Below are 20,966 nucleotides of genomic sequence, written 5' to 3'. Positions count from 1 at the left end.
TGATCAGTTGACAGCTCAGCTCCTCTCTTTACCCGAGTGTCCAAAACGCATGGAAGCAAGATGACACGACTACAAAGTCAATCATTGAACTGCGGCCTAGAGTGTCCTGGTGCCATGTGCATTTATGGACATCCGTTTGTTCAAACATGGTGTTCGTGATGGACAAACTGTGGTTTGCACAGAAGTCCAAAAACTGAACAGCACTCTGGTTCAGATCAGAGAGGCCATTCCTCCCCATCACACCCCTCCAGGTCTCACTGTCATTGCCCACGTGAGCGTTAAAGTTCCCCAGTAGGACAATAGAGTCTCCAGGAGGAGGACTTTCAAGCACCCTTTCCAAGGGCTCTAAGAAGGCTGGGTACTCTGAACTGCTGTTCGGTGCATAAGCACAGACAGCAGTCAGGACCCGTTCCCCAACCCGAAGGCGTAGGAAAGCTACCCTCTCGTCCACCGGAGAAAACCCCAACATACAGGCATCGAGTCGAGGGGCTATGAGAAAGCCCACACCAGCCCGCCGCCTCTCACCATGGGCAACTCCAGAAAAGAATAAAGTCCAGCCCCTTTCAAGGAGATTGGACCCAGAGCCCAAGCTGTGTGTTGAGGTGAGCCCGACTATATCTAGCCGGTATCTCTCAACTTCGCGCACCAACTCAGGCTCCTTCCCTGCCAGTGAGGTAATGTTCCAAGTTCCAAAAGCCAGTTTCAGCAACCGAGGATCAGAACGCCAAGGCCCAAGCCTTCGGACACTGCCCGATCTACAAAGCACCGAACCCCTACTACTGCCCCTCCCATTGGTGGTGGGTCGATGGGAGGGGGGAACTCATGTAACTCCTTCGGGCTGGGCCCGGCCGGGCACCATGAGTAAATGCCCGGCCACCAGACGCTCGCTGGCGTGCCCGTCCCCCAGGCCTGGCTCCAGGATGGGGTCCCGGTAACCCTGTTCCGGGCAGGGTACACAAGTCCTGTTTTAGTCTTTTCATAGGGGTTATTAACACCAATACAACTTATCGTATTTACTATGTTTCCACATACGTATTTTTTATATATGCAATGACAAAGTGTTAAAAACAAAAAAAGTCTTCTTTCAACACTATTCTGTCCTGCATGTACCCGTGTGCCATAAATGATTTTACATCATTAGACAGCATGCTACTCTGATCAATCATCAACAGGGCATTTTTCTTTACATCTTACTCTTTTAATTATGTAAAAAGGTGAAAAATCTGTGGAATTCCCTTTCAAGGAAGTGAGATATGATTAATACGCAGTTATGCAATGGTTCAGAAAGGAAAATGTTTCATCTCTAGCTCCAGTAATGGAGAAAATCCCAGTAGAAAACACACTGCTAGATGGAATTATAAGACCTATTCATCACAGTACAGTTCACACAAGAAACCCATGAGTCTGCAGCAAAGTCAATCTGATATGATTAGAGAACTAGGTGCTGGGAAAAGGTGCAAAGTCTCTTTTTTTCGGACAGCGAAAATGCAGCACTATTTTATCTGCCCTCTGTACAATTTTTGCCAATTTTTGCTGTGACACGAACTTCCTGACCAAAGACAGTCTTCTTTGGTGTTGGCATGGCAACAACCAAGAGATTGAATTGGCTGTTTTAGCAATCGGAACGTTTTTTGCAAATGCTAAAAGGATCAGAATCTCCAAAAGCAGCTCAGCTGCAGTTGTTAGGAGACCCATTTACTTTTAATCATTTTCTGAACTCCACTGTTAGATACTGTTTTTTTCCCATTAACTGTTCCCTTCCTTGTGCAAGTGGGTTATCTTATATCTAATCTCCCCCATAACATTTCTTGAAATTGTTATGAGTCTGTTTCTTCAACATGATGCAATGCCAGCTAAAAGCACTTCTGAAGTTGTGGACTATGAAATGACTGCTGCTGCCAAATCGTTACAGTAAAGCCTTCCTTCAAAACAAGCTTTATAAGAGAGTTTTCATTGTTTATCCTAGTAAACATGAGCACTTCATTGCGTTTAGCACTGACATGTTAGCTTTTTTAAATGTAGTTGTTGTTGGGACCATAACAAACGGTATTGTCAGTATTTGGGTGGTCCTGAAAACTGTACCATTTATAAAGTGTGTTAAACACCAACGTCAACAAAAGACTGGAAATGTGCCAATAAATTCTAGACAATGTGGTAGATAGCAGTGCATAGAAGTTCACTTCTTTCAGGACAGTAATATCAAAGTGTGTGTCTGAATGTCATTTATCTACCCAGGAGACGTACCTTGATGGAGCCACTCCCACTAGGTTAGGTCCCAGTCCTCGAAAGAGTGAACGAGGACCTTCTCTCTCTAATATCAACCTAAGACAAACAGAGAGGACAGATAGATTAGCATCAGTGCAGCAAATTGAGGGCACAATTTAAATGGCTTGAATGGGGTGCTGAAAAGGAGCACACATACTATTGTATTTTAGTGTTTTATTGCACAGCGTAACCCAGAAGGATAAGCGGTTTAGAAAGTGTGTGTGTATACATACATACATACATATATACATATATAGAGATACATAAATAAACAAGAGTAAGACCAGAAATAGTGCAGAATCATAAATATTTCTCTCTCATTTCAATCCAAAGAGGTTTAGCTTAATTTTCTGCATTTGTATTGTTATTGGCCAATATGTACAGCCATTTAAGTATAATGGTGTAGAAGATCAGCCACAGCCACATTTCTACAAGCACATCATCCTTACAGTAAATATGTTACTGATACAGGAAACTCAGTATGTTTAAACTGTAAGATAAATTGTGATGAACACAATGTGTGGCATGGAAATAGCAGCAGTGTCTTGCAATAGTTTGCACAATGTCATTATAATAAATTAATGACTTCATTTGTTAACGCTCCAAGGACCTGTTACCATGTTTACTCGGTTAACTGAGACTGGCTACAGGTCTAATAAGCAGGGCTCAGAAAATGAAAATTAAAATCAATTAGTTTGCTCTGAGCTGAACCAATGCTTTGTTTCTATTCTTGCATTCTAACCCCAACACAGAGGCTCCTAAAATGGTATGAACAAAAAAATGATTGGTCACAGAATCATGGAATTTTACTGTTAATTTGCTCCAATATATAGCCATGAAATTTGCTCCAGTATAGCTATGAAACGACAATTCTAAACCTGCTGTAATAAAAAAGAAATCCATTCCTGCCAGCAGCCACCTGAACTTGAGTGCACTAAGAAATGGACCAAAACCTGTTTTTTGGGGGGACCAAGGTTCCACTGTTTGGAGGACGTCCAAGTCAAAATGGATTAGCTTAAAGAAAAGATCCACACAATTTTAGGCCAACTGACCAGTGCTAAGGAGAAGGTACTGTGCATCAGGCCTTTTTAAATTGAATTCATGGTGATTTTGATCAGATTCACATTGAATCCCAGAGCATGCAGACATCATAAGCTCCATGTCTAGTCTGGGAGGAAAAAAAAAGGACCCGCTGCTGAAATCTAGGAATGAAAGCTTGGTTCTATTAACAGCTGAACGGGATGACGCGAGCCAGCCATCAGCAAGACTTAATAATGGAAACACTGATGTGACTTCTTGTTGCCATGGCATCAGGCATTTGCTCTGCTGTCCTCAGTATGGCATCAATAGTCCAACTGAAGCACCTAAACCTACATGCAAGCATTCCTTGGAAATTCCTTATGAGGAATTTCTTGGAAAATTGACTGAAGGAGTATTGTTACATTCAAAAAACCCAAAGACTGCTTAAAACGGCTGTTCCAAGTGTACAGATACACCAAAAGCCAAGACAAATGTGGTTAAACACCCACTACAAAAGAATTTCTGGCATATAATATTGCATTTGGACAAACTGTGGCATTTCAGAAGGTCTCTCCATCTCCAGCTTGCTCTTAGACATCATGCTTTTGCTTCATGCTTCCTGCAGGCAGCACATTGACATTAATTATGTATATGGTTATAAAAAAAGGTCTGAGGGAGGGACACAAAAACACAAGCTACGTAAAGCCCTTTCCTCTTTCCCTCAAAAGCCTCCAAAATGTGCTGAGTCACAAGCACAGGCCCTCTGTGCACAACACTGACTTTCTGCTACTTCATCTGCCTCAGTTAGGAATTCTCTGCTGACCTACTTTTCCATGTTTTCCTTTTTTTTTCCCCTCAGATGTGATACAACGCATTTGGATTGCCACATTACTTCCCAGCAGACCAAAAAGAAAACCCAGTCAGAAAAAGTCTGCAGCAGCACATGGCTCTGCTAAATGTGGAAATACTCTAGCAGAGAGAAAGCCAAAGAGGAATGCCCATCTATCAACACAGAGGGGAGCCATGGAAGTGAATCACAATTTCAGCTGACAATCAAATAAGCTGGTCTGAAAAAGCAAACTTGGCCTTCATATTTATTTTCTTACAATCAAGTTGCAACACTACTACAGATTTGAGCTAAAACCATGAAAATTAAGTTAAGAATGTTTTTTTCTTCTCCTGTGAGTTTACTGGTCTGTGTTTTTTTTCCTGACAGCAGTGTTGCATAATAGCAACACCTAGCAGCACCTTAGCAACCACCTGGGATACCCCAGCAACAAATATTAGCTAAATGGATAGTAAATCTTTTTTTTCCACTTCAAGGTTTGATAAATTAGAACAGGAAAAAGTCAGTAGTGCCACACTGGAAAAATCCCCTCCAAAACTATGCATGTTTCGTGTTCCAGATCACAGGACGGTTCAACGGGATGACATAAGGCATTGGCTATCTGTTGATTTGCTCTACTGTGCTTAAAAAAAAATTTAGAGGTCAAAGTCTCATGTCTGGTGTGTGTGTAGATATTAGGCCGTTAGCAGTTAGCCACTCTTCTGCGTAGTTTTGTTCAATGTTTTCTGATTCTGATTTAGCAGCACAGCAGCAGAAACCATGAACGGTCTCACAAGTCAGCACCCGTGCGGAACGGCACGATACAGCCCTGGGAACCACTCGGCTTGTGTTGCTTTGTAACATTAAATATTCATATGGTAAACATTCCAATCTCCAACAATGACCTATTTAAGCATCACAGAGTGTGTTTAGATGCACTTAATCATCATCATCGTCATTAATTGATTTGGGTCTGGTTATTTAACGTCTTACATGAGATTAATAGAGCAATGTAGAGCGACAGTATGAAGGAGTTAAATATTCGTCATCTAGATAATATGCACTCACAATTTTTGCTAAGTCATTTGATAATTTATGTTATATTTACATCACAATTTCTTCTACGAGTTTATTGCTTGGCTGCAAAGCAGAAATCAGATTACTGCTTGACTCGTGACTCTGAACAGACAAAACCTCAGATCTTCTGCTATCATCAAACTATTAAGTGTATGTAAATGCACTCACTGAATCTCAAGATTACGGAGATATTTTCCGTACATTTACACTACATGTGCTACATGCCAGCATGTCCACTGGGTTCAAAACGAGAGGCGGTAACTATTAAGGCAGCCCAATGATATAACACCCTATTACTGTGGGCACATGCTGACAATGACAGTTATGAATCATCTGTGATTGGCATTTAACTGCAGGCAGGTAGAGGCAGTGGAACAGGGGCAAAGGCCATGGAGAACATTCTGTCCAATTACTAAGGAATGGAACCTGCCATCAAAACAAGCTCTACAGCCAAAATTACACAATGAACCAGCACCAGAAAAGAGGGTGTAAATATGAACTACTATTATCTGCACTCCAGTGGTTGTACAAAGAGTGCAGCTTTATCATCCTAAGGAAAAAAACAAAACAAAACAAGACATCTGCATACCTTAGGTCATTGTGGGCAGCACGGTCACTTTTTGCTTAAAGGGGCATATTGGCCTAAACTAGCAAAGCAAAGAAAGCAAAGATTTTGTATGCTTTTTGTGTCAGTGTTGTTTTACTACAGTACCCAGCATGCATTGAACAAATAGATCAACCCCACCTTCCATTACGTTGAAGAAATCCTGACAAGCCATTCAAGTACAGGCTAAAAAAATGCACATGATATTCCTAATATATTAACCTAGCAATTCCTAGTAATGTTCTCTGCACAAGCCATCAAGCAGAAAAAAAGCAAACATTCAAACAGCCCACCCTCACGTATCCCCCCGAACCGCTTCCTCCCACCTTCAAAATACACCATCAGCAGACTTTCAACCAGAAAACGAGGAGCAGTATCCATATATTTGAAATCACCACACAGTGTGAACTGGGACATAATGGAAGTACTCACTTGAGACAGTGCAGGGGTCCAGGAGGGGACATGCGGGCCACGCTGGCGCCATTGACGGTGCTCAACTGCACCTCAGAGATGTAGAGCGTTACCGAGGACGACTGCAGCCTTGTCTTCACCACCTCCAGTGGACACGTCAAAATGGCACCAACGGTGCCCCCACAGCTACACAGAAAGGCCAAGACAGAAAGAGAGGTTATGAGAGGAATTTCATAGCATGCTAACAAGAACATAAAGACCTGACGAGTGGGAAGAAAATCTATACAAAGCTATTCTGACCCTGAAAGCTTAATCTTCAAAAAAGAAAAAAACTGAAATTAGTGACGTACACAAATCCCGATGTTCAGTGCAAAAATCAGCGGAAACCCTTCATTTATTTAATTTCCTGTCAAAACGGGAAACGACACGCCAAAACTGTCACCACGAGATAAACAATAGCTAAAGCTTTCATCCCTTAGAGAGAGGAGAAAATCAAGCTCCACTCTCATTTAAACCCACAGGTGTTTTTGTCCATCCTACCACAGGAAGAAGACAACTCAACGCTGAAATGCTGAGTCTAAAAAATTGTCAAGATATTGTTTATTAGAGAAAGACAAAGATAATCTGCATATCAAATCAAACAAAGCAGCTGCTGATCTCAGAACAATGTCCTGACCAGCCCAGGGTCCAGACCTCAACATCACAATGTGTTTGGGACAGCTTGCACTGCAAGAAGCAGAAAATGCAACCAACTTCTAAGAGTGAACTTTCCTTTTTTTTAGCTGTGAGAAATATCCCTGCAGATTCTTTTGCAAACAAAAAGTCTCCTGAAAAGAATGGAAGCTGTAATAAAGGCAAAGTGTTGATATTATATTGAGTTGGTCAGGTGTCTGATAAATGTTAGGGAGCCTTTAAACGCATTAAACTCTTCAGACGTCTGGTTCCTATCACCACCACTGTGAGCAATTCTGACTCAGTAAGTTTCTCCAGAATGAAGAATGTCAATTCCAACCACTATAAGTGTATAAGAATAAGTGTTAGCTCCTTAGCAACTGAACTAAGCAGAAAATTGGAAAAATGTTATGGAATTCCCCTTCAATCAAAACGAGTGTACTGCTGTACACGCAGCTGTGTTTATCTTGGAATTGACAGCTAGTCAAGTGTACGTGAATACTATAGTCATACAGTCATGCTATTAGGTAAAAGGGACAGCTGGATGTGGGTCAAGTTCACCGAGAGCATGTGTTGCCCCCGTGTGTGCGCCAATGTGAGTATGCGGTGGGTACGAAGGTGAGCGTAGACGGCGTTATGGTGAACACGTGTACAGAACGCTGAGGCCTCCAGGCCACCTTCAGGGTCGTCTTGAAGCGAACCACATTACCTCATCTGTTTAAACGTACAGATTAAACTCAACCTCGACCGTATCTCACTTGTCCATCATCTGGACATTGTTAGTGGCTGAAGTTTGCTTCTTTAGTTCTGCACTGGAATTACAAGGCTAATTTAACAAGTAGTGATCTTACACATTAATTAGCACTGGGAAAACTGCCCGAATCATTACATACTTACCTCTGTGTTAATCTCAGACTTGCTTATGTGGTTTCAATACCGTGAGACAAAGTTATCTCTAAAAACCTCTGGTCACACTTTCAGAAACCACTTCTATTTGAGGTTAGTTACCTCGCTGTGGACTGAGGCAACCAGTTTGCATGATTCCCATCACTGTGCAAAAGCCACAGACCTCACTACACTGATTTAATCGCCAGTCAAAACAGCCAATAAGCGCCATATTCTTTTTTAGCATCAGGGAAAAAACAGAAAACAACAGAAAATGATTCAACTACTTTCTTTAACACATGATTCAGTATTTACTGTGTCCACCCTTTGCTTTTGCTCAATCTTCTATGCTTTTCAGGTTAGCAGCTTTCAGTTTTTCAAAGAAATCTGCAAATTTCCAAACCTCCAAAGTTCAGTCTTAGAACGTGGTTGCATTTTCTGACTAATAGCTCAATCGGAATAGAATACGTCCATGTAAACACCCCAATCGGAATAGACTAATCCGTTTGAGGCCAATTGGAATACAATTTCTATCCGATTGAACGAGGTGGATAATCCTCTGAATTAATACGTTAAATACGGCGGTGGGACGGACGTCCAGCTTCTGTGTCTTCCTTTATAAATACATGTGAAGGACATTTTTCTGAGCCTGACATCAGTTAAAACCATTAAAAACACAAGCGTGCCGACTGGACGTCACGTGAGGTTTGCCGTCATGGTAACGTTTACTCTAAGCGGCACTCCACGCATGAGCGTCATTTTGTATTGGATTATTTGTGGCAGGACGTAAACGAAGATTTTCATCAGATTGTTGAGCAGAGTGAGAAGCACCTCAGTCTGAATCCGTAATCCGATTGTTTTCAATCGGACTGGCAAAAATCTCTGCATGTAAACACAGCCAGAGATAGCCCCAGTCCCATTTTTTATATTTACCCCTAACCCTTGTTTTCAAGTATCTTGTTGCCCCTTGGAACAGATTTACAATGGGTGGGGTTTGAAATCTTCCCTACAAAATGGGGCCCTCAAATAATAAAGAGCAGAACTTAATTAACAGACCACTTGCACTGCACTGTAGGCGACCCTGCCAGGCTGCAGTGATAGCAGGAGGGTAAAGTTCAGCTCCTCACTGCTGGGCTTTAGGTAAATTTAGGGAATCATATGCTTTCAAAAAAGGGGGTCAATTATTTATTAAATCAACCACTCCAAATTCTTCAGTGATATAAAGCTGAAGTCAGCTATTTGCCCCGTTCCACCGTAAATGGAGCAGCAGCTCTGAAGCCTGAGGCCCCAGCATGGTGGAAATGGTGGAATTCAGCTAGTAAGCTACAGAGACATCAACACATTACTAGCAACGTTATGCTTGTTATGACAAAAAGGCCCATAATATATGGAAATGACATAAACCTGAGATAACACAATGCTTATCGCATTTTTAAACGGAGAAAATATTCACATTTGTGTGTTTCTTGGTCGCATGTGCAGCCGTCTTGAGTGGGCCTCTGAAAAACTGTAGCCCTAACACTTCACCCTACCCCTCTATCTCAAAAAGAATCAGGACACCCCACCCCTAAGACGTGAACGCGACGTCTTTTTCCTTTGATTTTCATTTCCTTATGCAAAGAGACTACCTTACATCTAATTTCCCCAGAAATATCTCCTAAAAAATCAGTAACAGGGACTCAACGGTGGCTTAGATTGGAAATTAAATAAAGGGCCGCCTCAGACTTCATAGCTTCATGGGTTCAGTGCAACAGTTACAAACGCAAACTATGAACTTCTCACGTTTCAGCTTTCACCGTCTACTCCCTTCATCGATCCCTCAACCTGGTGTCAGAGTTACCAAGACCCCATTTTTGATGACCTCACTGTTACATGCTTGCCAGCAAGCTGAGACCTTTTTACGTAACGTGCCAGACCGTGCCACCTTCGCTCTAATGTGGAAAACGGTGCGCGCTGATTAATGTGCCACTCGTCCTGACCGAAGCAGCAGACTGTGAATCGTCCTCTCTCTCTCTCTCCGAAAACCTATTTTTACCCCGCCTTTCAAAAAGGCCGACCCACATACAGGCAGCCGTGACCTTCGCCCCAGATACAGTGGCCTCCCGTTTGTTACTGCTGGAGTTTACTCACTCGCTCGTTCGCTGGCGGCTGTGTGTGGAAACGAGATCACATACAGATGCAGGAGCAAAACAAAGTTGCCTTTCGCTCGGCTCCCCCTACATTTCTGCAGAAACCGATGCCTTCTTGGACTTTCTTGGCAGCCAAGTTATGTTCTTTGGTAGAAAAGGGAAGTGCAGCAAATATTTAGTGCAAAATGGGAAGGAAAAAGGGGAAAAATCCAACAAAATGAAAGCAAGCTAGAATCATTCCCCAAACGGACTGGTTAATCATTCGTATTGCTGGAAAAAGACTATTACTATGCATTAGCATTTCATGTGCTGTGCTTAAAGAGACCACTCGAGAATAAAAGTAAGTGTCAAGGCCTAAACAGTGACCTAAAACAGCAAAAGCAAAGAAGGGAAAACCAGTTTTGACAAATGTTTGACTGCATTCAAGTAGGCAGTCTGATCTTTAGTTTATTCAGAGCTATTAATCAAAATCCACGTGTGCTAAGCTTGGACGTCTGGCGCTCAAAATCGCTCTGAAATCCGAAATCCAAAAAGCAACCTATGGGGTCAACCTGACCTTCCATTAGAGATAATGGAGGATTGCTTTTAGAAGCTCAGCCTTCCGGCTAAATCTCACTCCTAACATCCCACGGTGGCTAATTTCCTTCAGCTGTTATCAGACAAAAAACAGCTAATTTGTTCTGCACGGTTGCCTCCGATCTGAACCCCTACGCAGGAAGTCACCAGAAAACATCAATGACTTTTGTTGAGATAGTCTAAACCTTTTTTTTTACTAATAGACACACAACCATCCAGCAGATGTCTCCACAAGTCACTGAGTAGAAGAGTACAAAGTCAAATGTACTTTGATACACAAAGTTCTGCTTCGCTTTTAGTGTAACTTCACAAAAACTGTCCTAAATATGGGGCAAGAGGAAAGCGTGGCCACTGCATCTTACTATTCGGGACCTTGACGATCACGAGAATGCTATTTGGACACCAAGACAGGCCCTTTTAAAGCATGCGTACTCCCCTTTTGATAGACAGATACTGGCTACTGCGGCCATGTCCACGTTCACTCCCATTTCTGCATGCCCACCAACCCTGCCTTTCACATGTCCGTGCCAAGTTCTTGGTCACAGTAGCTCTTAAAGGGGACCTCCACTTTTTCTCTGCATAATATCATCAATAAAACAAGGTCCTTCAGAGTGGTTTGATATGAAATGAAGTATTAGAGCAAACACACGGACTCAAATTTCTTTACAGAGGTGACAGGAACTAGGAATCGGTCTATAACGCAAGTACAGCCATATTATTTACTATCCGCAATGGCCTGGGAAATTTGTCTTACAGTGCCCTGCATGTACCTCTTCACCATGAACAGACTATACATCTTTGTGCAAATCTTATCTCAAAGCGACTGCAATGCAATATCTTAGACTTAGGCAATATCTTAATATACGTCACAATTTTGTGTATTAATTTTCTGTGGAATTCTGTGTGAAGCAGTTGGGGGCAGTCGTGGGCTGGAGGTTAGGGAACTGGCCCTGTGACCGGAAGGTTGCTGGTTCAATCCCCAGAGCTGACAACACATGACTGAGGTGTCCTTGAGCGAGACACCTAACCCCCAATTGCTCCCCAGGCGCTGTGGACAGGGCTGCCCACCGCTCCGGGCAAGTGTGCTCACTGCCCCCTAGTGTGTGTGTATTCACTAGTGTGTATGTGGTGTTTCACTTCACGGATGGGTTAAATGCGGAGGTGGGATTGAAGAAGTATAACTTAAGACAAGCGCAACACGCCAAACACTTGTTACTTATACCTTTTGCTTCCACTTCTAACTCAACTAATTGCAAATGCTTGTTTATACCCACAATTCGGGTTTCTTTCTAAGAAATGATCCACCTAAGATGACCTGCCGTATAGCACAGCACCACGGCCAGTCGCCCCCGCAGTTTGACCTTTTGTTAGGCTGGTGCCAGCGTCCAACTTAGAGATTAGGACTTATTTTTGTCCTTCAGCGTACTGTCCAGTCATTCTAGAAACAGCGCGCATGCCCAAATAACTATGTTCTATGCGTATTTGATGCTGAAATGGTTCTCTGCATGGTGAAACGGTTCTTCAGACTGATGGAGAACGCGCTGCATATGGTTATACATGGAACCTTTTTGACAATGGTTCTATACAGCACCACTGAAAACGCTGTATGGACGCATTTTCTATCTCCATTCATCTGAAGCAGCATTTCATCATGCAATGAATCATTTAGACATGAAATAGGTCTACACAGAACCCGTGGTTCAAAATAGGACCACTGTCTTTACTAAAGAACCCCTGAAGAACCATCTTTTTTATAGGAGTATCTACAAGTCAGTGAGTGGTTGCTGTCAAAACATCTCGCCACAGACCGGCTGGCATAAATTAGCCTGATTTTGTGGACTTTTTTCGGATAAACGCAACATAAACCGCTCGTTTATTTAAAAACGTATCATTTTCTCGTTGTTTACTTCGATAAACGGGAATAACGTCCATGTGTGAAACACCTCGCCGTCTAGAATATTCCAGAAACAATAGCAGGAGGTTGTAGTGTTACATTACATGACACTGACAGTTAACCTACCGTTACCACTAGTGACGTTCGTCATAGAAACAAAGTTAGCTTCCAGCTAGCTCGCTGGTTGACTCACGTAGCTGTAAATATATACTAAGCTGTGTATTTTTACATTCGCAGCAACGTAATTATATAAAATAATGCGAGCTTCAAATTACCTTCGTGCTAAGCGAGCTAACGTTAGCCGTACGAGGCTGAAATTAGCTTCCCTTTCGAATTTGACCGTTCCACCTTAAATGATGCAGCGATTACATTGTGGCGCCTGAGCCGAGAACGTAACTGCTGCACCATTTAAGGTGGAACGGGTAAATTGGAACAAGACGCTGAGCTTCGTGTTAGGGGTAACGTTAGCAGGCCTAGGTGAGCTGGGGTAGGTGAGTACTGGCCATGACGGAGCGAGAAAGGCAGGTTCTTTGAATGAAGAGCCGAGCCCGCTGTAAAACACTGGCAGGCTTGTTTATATGCGGGTGAATGAGAGCCGATAACGTTACGTGCAGCAAAGACCTCTATGCAGTCATTACGGGGCTACTCACCCTCCAGCAAACAGATGAACCAGGGTGTCCCTCTGACTCATCCTTTAGCATTCGGCCAACGAGGCTGCGGCACTCGGCGAGGCGAAAGGCAGGCAGCCAGCCGCCCAAAACCCACCAGATCCCTCTGCTTCAAATGCCAAACGATGTCGATTTGTGGTGAGATTTCAGCCAAAAAAAAAGCTTGTCGGAGAGGCTGATTAGTGCGACTCGACTAGCCTGCTTACTGTGCTGTTTTTTTTTTTCGTCAGCGCTTGTATCTGCCACAAAAAGTGACGGTCACCACATTGAATTCCAGGCCGGATTCGATGTTTTATTTGAACAAAATCCCGCGCACGGTGTGCATGAGCGTCTCGCCTCTGTTGTGTCCTCCAGCTGCAGCCGCAGAGCAAAAGGAGACGGACAGCAGAGTCGGTATTTACAGTCGAATCAGAAGCCGCAAAACAGTGGCCGCGATTGGCCGACTCGCTGCGTGACGCCACTACGCCCCGCCCCCATCATGCCTCTTTCACATGATCACGCCGTTGACGACTCGAGAGGTCCTCGCTGGCTTCTGAGTGACTGAAGTCTTGTGTATTTGGGGCTACGCTCTAAGTGATGTTTCAGATGATTTCAAGATTGAGGAACCACATACACGCACGTTTTATACATGGAACGTCCTTCCAAGTCTTCCTGAACTGCTCGTGAATGTTAACGTATTGTTGGTAAGGTGTTTAAAAACAACACCATCTTGCTACATATTCCACAAGGAGCTAATGTAGTTACTACTGCAGACCTTGGAGTACATGAAAAGGAAAAGTGCCTGTTACTAAAAGTTACTATTAATTTATAAATCTTGTTTGATATAACAGCTCCCTCCGTGACCCAGAAAGATAAGCTAAGCAAATAAGATAAAAGACATCTGTGTATGTGTGTGTGTGTGTGTGTGTGTGTGTGTGTGTTTTTGATAGACAGACCCTAGAGAAATGTAATTGTCTCTGCCCTCACCATTTTATTTATTTATTTAGCTTTGTAATACTAGATATGTACTGAATTTGCTGACTGCACTCAGTTTGTGTTATGTAAATAATTGTACTGCAATTATTACTTGTACTTTGTGACATACTACTACTTCTACTACTACTGCTACTACTACTATTGCTTCTACTACTATTACTACTGCTTGTACTACTATTACTACTGCTACTGCTACTACTACTGCTACCACTACTGCTTCTACTACTACTACTACTCCTACTGCTACTACTACTATTGCTTCTACTACTATTACTACTACTACTGCTACTACTACTGCTTTTGCTACTACCACTACTTCTACTACTATTACTCCTATTACTGCTTCTACTACTATTACTACTACTGCTTCTACTACTATTACTGCTTCTACTACTATTACTAGTACTGCTACTACTACTACTACTACTGCTACTACTACTGCTTTTGCTACTACCACTACGTCTACTACTATTACTCCTATTACTGCTTCTACTACTATTACTACTACTGCTTCTACTACTATTACTGCTTCTACTACTATTACTAGTACTGCTACTACTACTGCTACTACTACTACTACTACTGCTACCACTACTGCTTCTACTACTACTACTACTGCTACTACTACTGCTACCACTACTGCTTCTACTACTACTACTACTCCTACTGCTACTACTACTATTGCTTCTACTACTATTACTACTACTACTACTCCTACTGCTACTACTACTATTGCTTCTACTACTATTACTACTACTACTACTGCTACTACTACTGCTTTTGCTACTACCACTACTTCTACTACCATTACTACTATTACTGCTTCTAGTACTGCTACTACTACTATTATTACTACTGCTTCTACTACTATTATTATTACTACTACTACTCCTGCTACTACTACTGCTACTACTATTTCTACTGCTACTACTCCTGCTACTACTACTGCTACTACTTCTACCCTATACTACTACTAAATACACTTATATATTTAATTTAAAAAGTCTGTTTAGTCAAGGTAGAATAGAAACATTTATTTCTTAGTTATTGCCATTTATTTTCTCCTTCTCTGGCAGAAGTATGTCAAATTAAAAATGTGAAATTCTTGAAATTATGACTTCTCAAAAATCCAATTATTATCTTGAAAGATTACTTCTTTTCTGAATATTTTGGGTTAGTATCTAGTATATAGTATATAGAATCTTCCCAGAGCGCACAACGCTAAAAGGCAGCTAACATATAGTGATGCAGGCCAACCCTCCTATGTTGATTATTGTTTTTATTGTGCTTATTTTTACGTCTTTGGCCTTATTTATCTCAATTTTTTTTTTTATTCATGGCATTGCTGTCATTTCTAGAGCTGCTAAATGGTTTTTCATTTTTAAACAATGATTTAATTGTTTTAAATCTGATTTAATCAGGCATGATGGTTGGTTGGTGGGGCATCGCTCCAGTAAATGACTTCCTGATGTCAGGCCTGAAAATAAGAAAATAAGTCATTATTTCAACATAGTAAGTCAAATTCTATAAGGAATGACTTATTGACTTCTATAAGTAAGTCATTACTTTTCTCCCTGGCCAGAATGGGCTTTTTAACCCTACCATATTTCTTTTAAACTACTGGCTGGTAAATGCATTCACCTCTTTATCTAGTCAAACATTTTTAAGCTTAGAATCCAAAGTGTTGTTTCTTTTGTAGCAATAAAAGCTCAGTTTCTGCATACAGACAAAATCACGTTGTGTTCCTAAGTCTAGACCCAGAGACAGAACATGTATGGACCTGTATGGTCAACAAGCTTTTCAAAGCTCAGTCTTTACACCTTTATTGTTTTAGTGCTTGTGTGTCTTGTGGTCACATATTTCAATCATTTATGGGGACCAAATGTCCCAAGGCTGAAAACTTTATATAAATTTATATAAAAATGAAAGAGGTTGGGTTGAGTTGGGTGCAGAACAAGAACTGCAATAAGTAGCTACAGTGTTAAAGCTGCTTTTAAAGTCAACCTAATAATTAAATGTTAAATGTTAAAATTCACTTTATTACCATGTTAGTTCAAGTCCATGATCACATTACGTGTCATAAAAAAAACATCATATTTTTTGCTCTTTCATTGAACTGTAGTAATTTCATCCCATTTCTAAACACCTTCGGATGTTTGCTTGCGTGAACATTTTAGGTTTTTCTGCCTCACTGAGAGGCTGTGATGCTGTGAGTGGGGTCAGCTAATGTTGAAGTGACCCACGCAGACGTATTCACAGTCTGTCTTTTGGTCAAGTGTTGGGTTATTACACTTGTGTGGGGGTTTATTTAACCAGATTTCTTTTTCTTGAAGTCTTGGCCTCTTGCTTTTGAGAGCAAAACAGACGCTAACAGGCTAGTCTGCTGAGCATTGGCTCGCCTCGTTTCTGTCTTAAAAAAAGAAACATACTCATTACAAGCATTAAAAAAGAATTAGGTTTCAGAAGCTACAGAATATGTTAGTACTTTATTTATTGGCAACATCTGGTTATTTTTATTTTTTCCTGGCTTTTCTACAAAATCCGGCAGATTCTGCTGACTGTCATGTTTGCTTGGAACGCCACCTTTTCACACTCCAATCAAATCATTTTTATGCATTTAAACTTTTTTTAAACTGAAAAATTTTCTACCCAAGTAGCTTGTTTCACACAGAAATGCATCATGGTAAGATGGAAAAATCCATTCTGATGATTTACGTTGACTTTAAAGAGGCGTTTTAGCCTAAAACTAGACAGTATTCTGTAGCGCAGCTTTATGTCTGTCAGCCTCATCAGTTTGAGAAAATCTGCAGTTTTATATCATTTTCATTTTTCATTTATCTTTTTTTTTTCACTACAATGCGCAGCAAACAGAAAACAGCAATTCTACCTTTATTCAGCACAAAATTAATAAACCCTTTAGCCCTTTCAGAAAGAAAGAAGAAGTCAAACTGAGCTAAAGCATCAAGACAGCTAGCTACTCCACTAACTTTAGCTTTTACTTTACTGTGCTACTTCCATTCTCTGCATAGAGGAGAGCATCACATCTGGGTGCTTTGCCCTTGTATAATGCCTCCACCCCTTTTTGGGTAAAAGCAGCCCCTCCAATTTGATTGGCGGTAAATACAAATTCTGAGGTCTTCGACAGTTTACATTTACATCATTTGGCTGACGCTCTTATCCAGAGCGACTTACAATTTGATCATTATACACAGGCTAAGGTGGTGTTAGGAGTCTTGCCCAAGGACCCTTATTGGTATAGTGTAGGGTGCTTGCCCTGGTGGGGGATTGAACCCTAGTCTACAGCGTAGAAGGCAAAGGTGTTAACCACTACACTAACCAACCACACAGTTTAATAGCATGAAGTAGAAACCCTACTGATTTATAGCTATTAGGAGTCCAAATCCTATGGCTAGTCAGACAAATTTGTGTCATGTCATTGCCAATGACCAGCATCATTATATAGAAAATAGAAATGAAATAGGGGTTTTTGAGTGGCTATTCAGTCTGTCTTCATTGAAGTGGGTGAATAACACTACCCAGTGGCTGCCATATTTACAATTCTTGGCATTAATGCAGCATTTAGACACACTTTGAATTTGGATTAGTATGCTGATCATCATGACAATCACTTTAGGGAACATACAGGTGACCCTGTTTTACCTGGTACCTGTGTAACCCCTTTGTTACAGGCTAACATTACACTGGGATTTCCTTGGCTTTTCAAGAGAAACAAGAGAAACATAAACTTTTTTTTTATTGTTAGACATGCAAAATGTGACACAGCCACTTTCAGGCATGGTGCCACTAGTATTTCCTATTTGGCACCAGCACTCTTACCTGTTTTTTTTTTTTTTTTTACCCAAAATGGGACATGGTGGTTCAGATGACAGGCAAGTGACGTATGCTGGCTCTCATCTATTGTAACAATGATTGAAGGCAGTTACTACAGTTGTACAACTGAAATCAAATATACAGATTCTTAGCAGCAATGCTAGCTATCCAGTTTGCTTCTGCATTCATTAGGTAATAAAAAAGAAATTAACAATGAAAACAGCCTGTCCTTGAGATCTCACCCAAAAAGATTTTCAAGAGTCCCTTTAACCTTCAAGATTCATTCTCAGAAGGGATTAAAATATAACATAATATAACCTGGAAAATCTCACTTCTGAGACCACTGTAGCACTGCTGCATGAATTAAGTAAGCATGTTTACAACAGATGTAGACCAGGGTTTATTTTTTATTTTGGCTGGAGTATTTAAAGTGAAACATGTTTAGCTGTCTTTTTCTCAAATATTAAACAAATCTGGGGCAGTACATTCGCACTATTCTACGTTTAAAGCAGAGGCTAGAAGATACCGTACTATACTGTATTGAACCGTTTCCAGAGTAATCTAAAGTTCTTGTGACAGTGCCTCCATCAGCTGACAATAGTTACAGCATTCCTCATGGGAAAATCTGGTTTCCTAATCCAATATCAGAATAAAATGCATACGCCTCTTGGTTTCACAATTAAACCTACAATTTAACAAGTAGACATCATGTGCGAGCTAATCGTATTTCTCAACTGTGCCCACTTAATGAGGGTTGAAGCTAAGGCTTGTGACCTACGCTAAGGACAAAAATGCTAAACAGTGCTGACCTAACATCTTCTCCACTTCTTCGGTCTAACCTATTTGAATGGCAAGAACATTGGTGAAAACCGCTCTTAGAGCAGTCTGGGTTTTTAGCCTCTTCAGCTTCTATGGCCTGATAGTGAATGACCGCTCTCATGTGAGTAACTGATGGGACTTAAAAAGAGTAAGGCAAAGGTTATTGTCACTCACTGCTGGTGTCCTTCAAAACACACATTAGATAACTGACCATACAGTAAATAGGTTTTTCCTAATAGTCAGTGGCTACTTGCTAAAATGCTAGGCCAAAGAAAGCTAATTCAGCAACATTTATACTGCAAAGATGAACTATAGCTAAACATGATAGACAAGAAAAGCCATCTTATATCTTCTTAAATGGCAATCAGATACATCCATTTGGCTTAACTTAGCATCTTGGATAAATATCCTCTGCCGTATTCATTCTAGGGTAAAGTTAGTGTCTCACGCTAGCATTCAAACCTAGTCACGAGAAAGCAGGAATAGAGTTATCGCATAATGCGTAGCATCTTGGACTCTATTAGATTGCATAACCTCATGGGGTAGCAATGGCACTGGAGCACGCTTTTAGAACTGAAGTGTACAGTAGTTTAGCTTTAAAGCATGTGCTGTGCATAGATTATGTCTAACAGAGGTTAAAGTACGGCTCTGTATAAGCATATATAAGTGCAGGGAGGGCTGGGAAAGTCTAATTACAGCCATAAAAGCAAATTATTTTCTAAAACAATTTTATATATTCAATTGTTTTTTGATTACGCAATGCGTCCCTTTGAAACATCAACATTTTGATCACCTAGCGCCAGAAAATTTGAGCAAGCAAAACTGTGATCGGTCTGTGCCTGTTTGCCGTAGATAAGATACCTAAAAGTAGGCGATAAAGGGTTTTAACCCCAGCAGAACAGGAAAGGACTGTGCGAAGGCAACAACAATTCAGTTCACAGTTTCCCTTGTATCCTTGTATCTTAGTCCATGGAATTGATTGTCTATGTTTCCCGAATTTGCATTGATTTATTTACTCTTCTCAAAGTGCTCCTGTCAATCCATGGCATCCAATCTATTCTTCTCCCATGTTCTATTGCAATATTACTACATTTCTTAAAAACAATGTGAATTGAATTGGAAATCAAAAATTAAAAATAGCGCTTTTTTCATATCATGATGTACAGTACTGTGTAAAAATCAGAGACCACCCTTCATTTACTTTATTAAGTTCTAATTTATTCATATTTCAGCATTTTTAAACATAGAAAAATGCATTTAATGTAAAATTACACAGGAGCCCCAACAACAGATTTTGATACTGATTTTTTGTGTCCACCCTTTGCTGCTAGTCCATTCTTTTGTTTTTCCACACCTTCAGTGTTAGAAACGAAGGCTCTGTGCAGGTACGTTTTTCATTCATCAAGGTATAAACAATGTAAGTGCGCCCATATTTGTACCTTTTCATAACCTAATGTTTTAAAACAGAACAATAAAATAAAAAGCCTGGAGATGAGACTGGGTGTGTGGAGTCAGTACAATTTAGAAAATCTAATTTCAATAGATTATTTAACAATTATCTTCCCTGGCTAAAGGTACTGAGATGTACCCTTGACGGTACCACCCCAGTGACAAGAGGGGTGCCGCCCCAGTGACAGTTTAGTACCTGTATTTCTGAGAGTGTTGAAAGTTCAGTCTTAGAAGTTGGTTGCATTTTCATCCCCTTTTCTCTTTAATTGTTAATTTATTGAACTCCAGGTTTGGAAGCTGCCAGTTTTCTCACCTATTTTCCTTGACTCCGTCCTTTCGTATGCGAGTGGATTGTCTTATTTCTCATCTTTTTAGGAATTTCCTCGAAAAACGAATAATGAATAAAAAATGCATGACTGAAAATGAAATACATCAAAAGCTGTCTTTGACATTTGCATAGTATTTCCATGTGAGGCATTTATCAAGGAGGGTCTCTGAGCTAGCAGAGCATCTTTGTCTCATTGATAGGTGGGGGTGGAGGAAGTGGGAGGTGATATTATTAATGAATATTATTTGTCTCCGCCCCCTGGTGCAAAGTGATGTGAGCAAACCTCAGAAGATGTTTCAGAAGCAGGAAACAATCACTATACTTCAGCCAAAGATTATGAAAAAACAAGATTGTTGCCTTATAATGTAACATGATATGGTAAATTGGGCTTAATATGAGCAAGCACCATCACCAACATCATAAAATAGGTCAGATTTGATTTCGGGTAGACTTGAACCAGCCAACTCCGAGTCAATGGCTCTTTGTTTGAACAGCATTACATACATGCTATAACATTCTCCACCATATAGGTCAGAT

General features: G+C 40.9%; 1 protein-coding gene across 1 annotated transcript in view; it reads right to left on the bottom strand.

Annotated features, from left to right (window-relative positions):
• slc25a36a (solute carrier family 25 member 36a) overlaps positions 1-13,382 on the bottom strand; it is a 37,383-nt gene extending 24,001 nt beyond the window's left edge. The window contains exons 1-3 of the mRNA XM_017719588.2: positions 13,010-13,382; positions 6,225-6,389; positions 2,245-2,322 (exon numbers count right to left, since the gene is read on the bottom strand). Of these exons, the coding sequence (XP_017575077.1) occupies positions 2,245-2,322; positions 6,225-6,389; positions 13,010-13,050 (284 nt within the window). The 5' untranslated portion in view covers positions 13,051-13,382. The remainder of the gene's footprint in view (positions 1-2,244; positions 2,323-6,224; positions 6,390-13,009) is intronic.
• Between the last annotated feature and the right edge of the window lie 7,584 nt (positions 13,383-20,966).

Source organism: Pygocentrus nattereri, chromosome 2 (assembly GCF_015220715.1).
Source record: "Pygocentrus nattereri isolate fPygNat1 chromosome 2, fPygNat1.pri, whole genome shotgun sequence".
Classification (NCBI taxonomy): Eukaryota; Metazoa; Chordata; class Actinopteri; order Characiformes; family Serrasalmidae; genus Pygocentrus; species Pygocentrus nattereri.
Note: the sequence above shows the minus strand (reverse complement) of the source record. Positions and strands in the feature narration are given on the sequence as shown.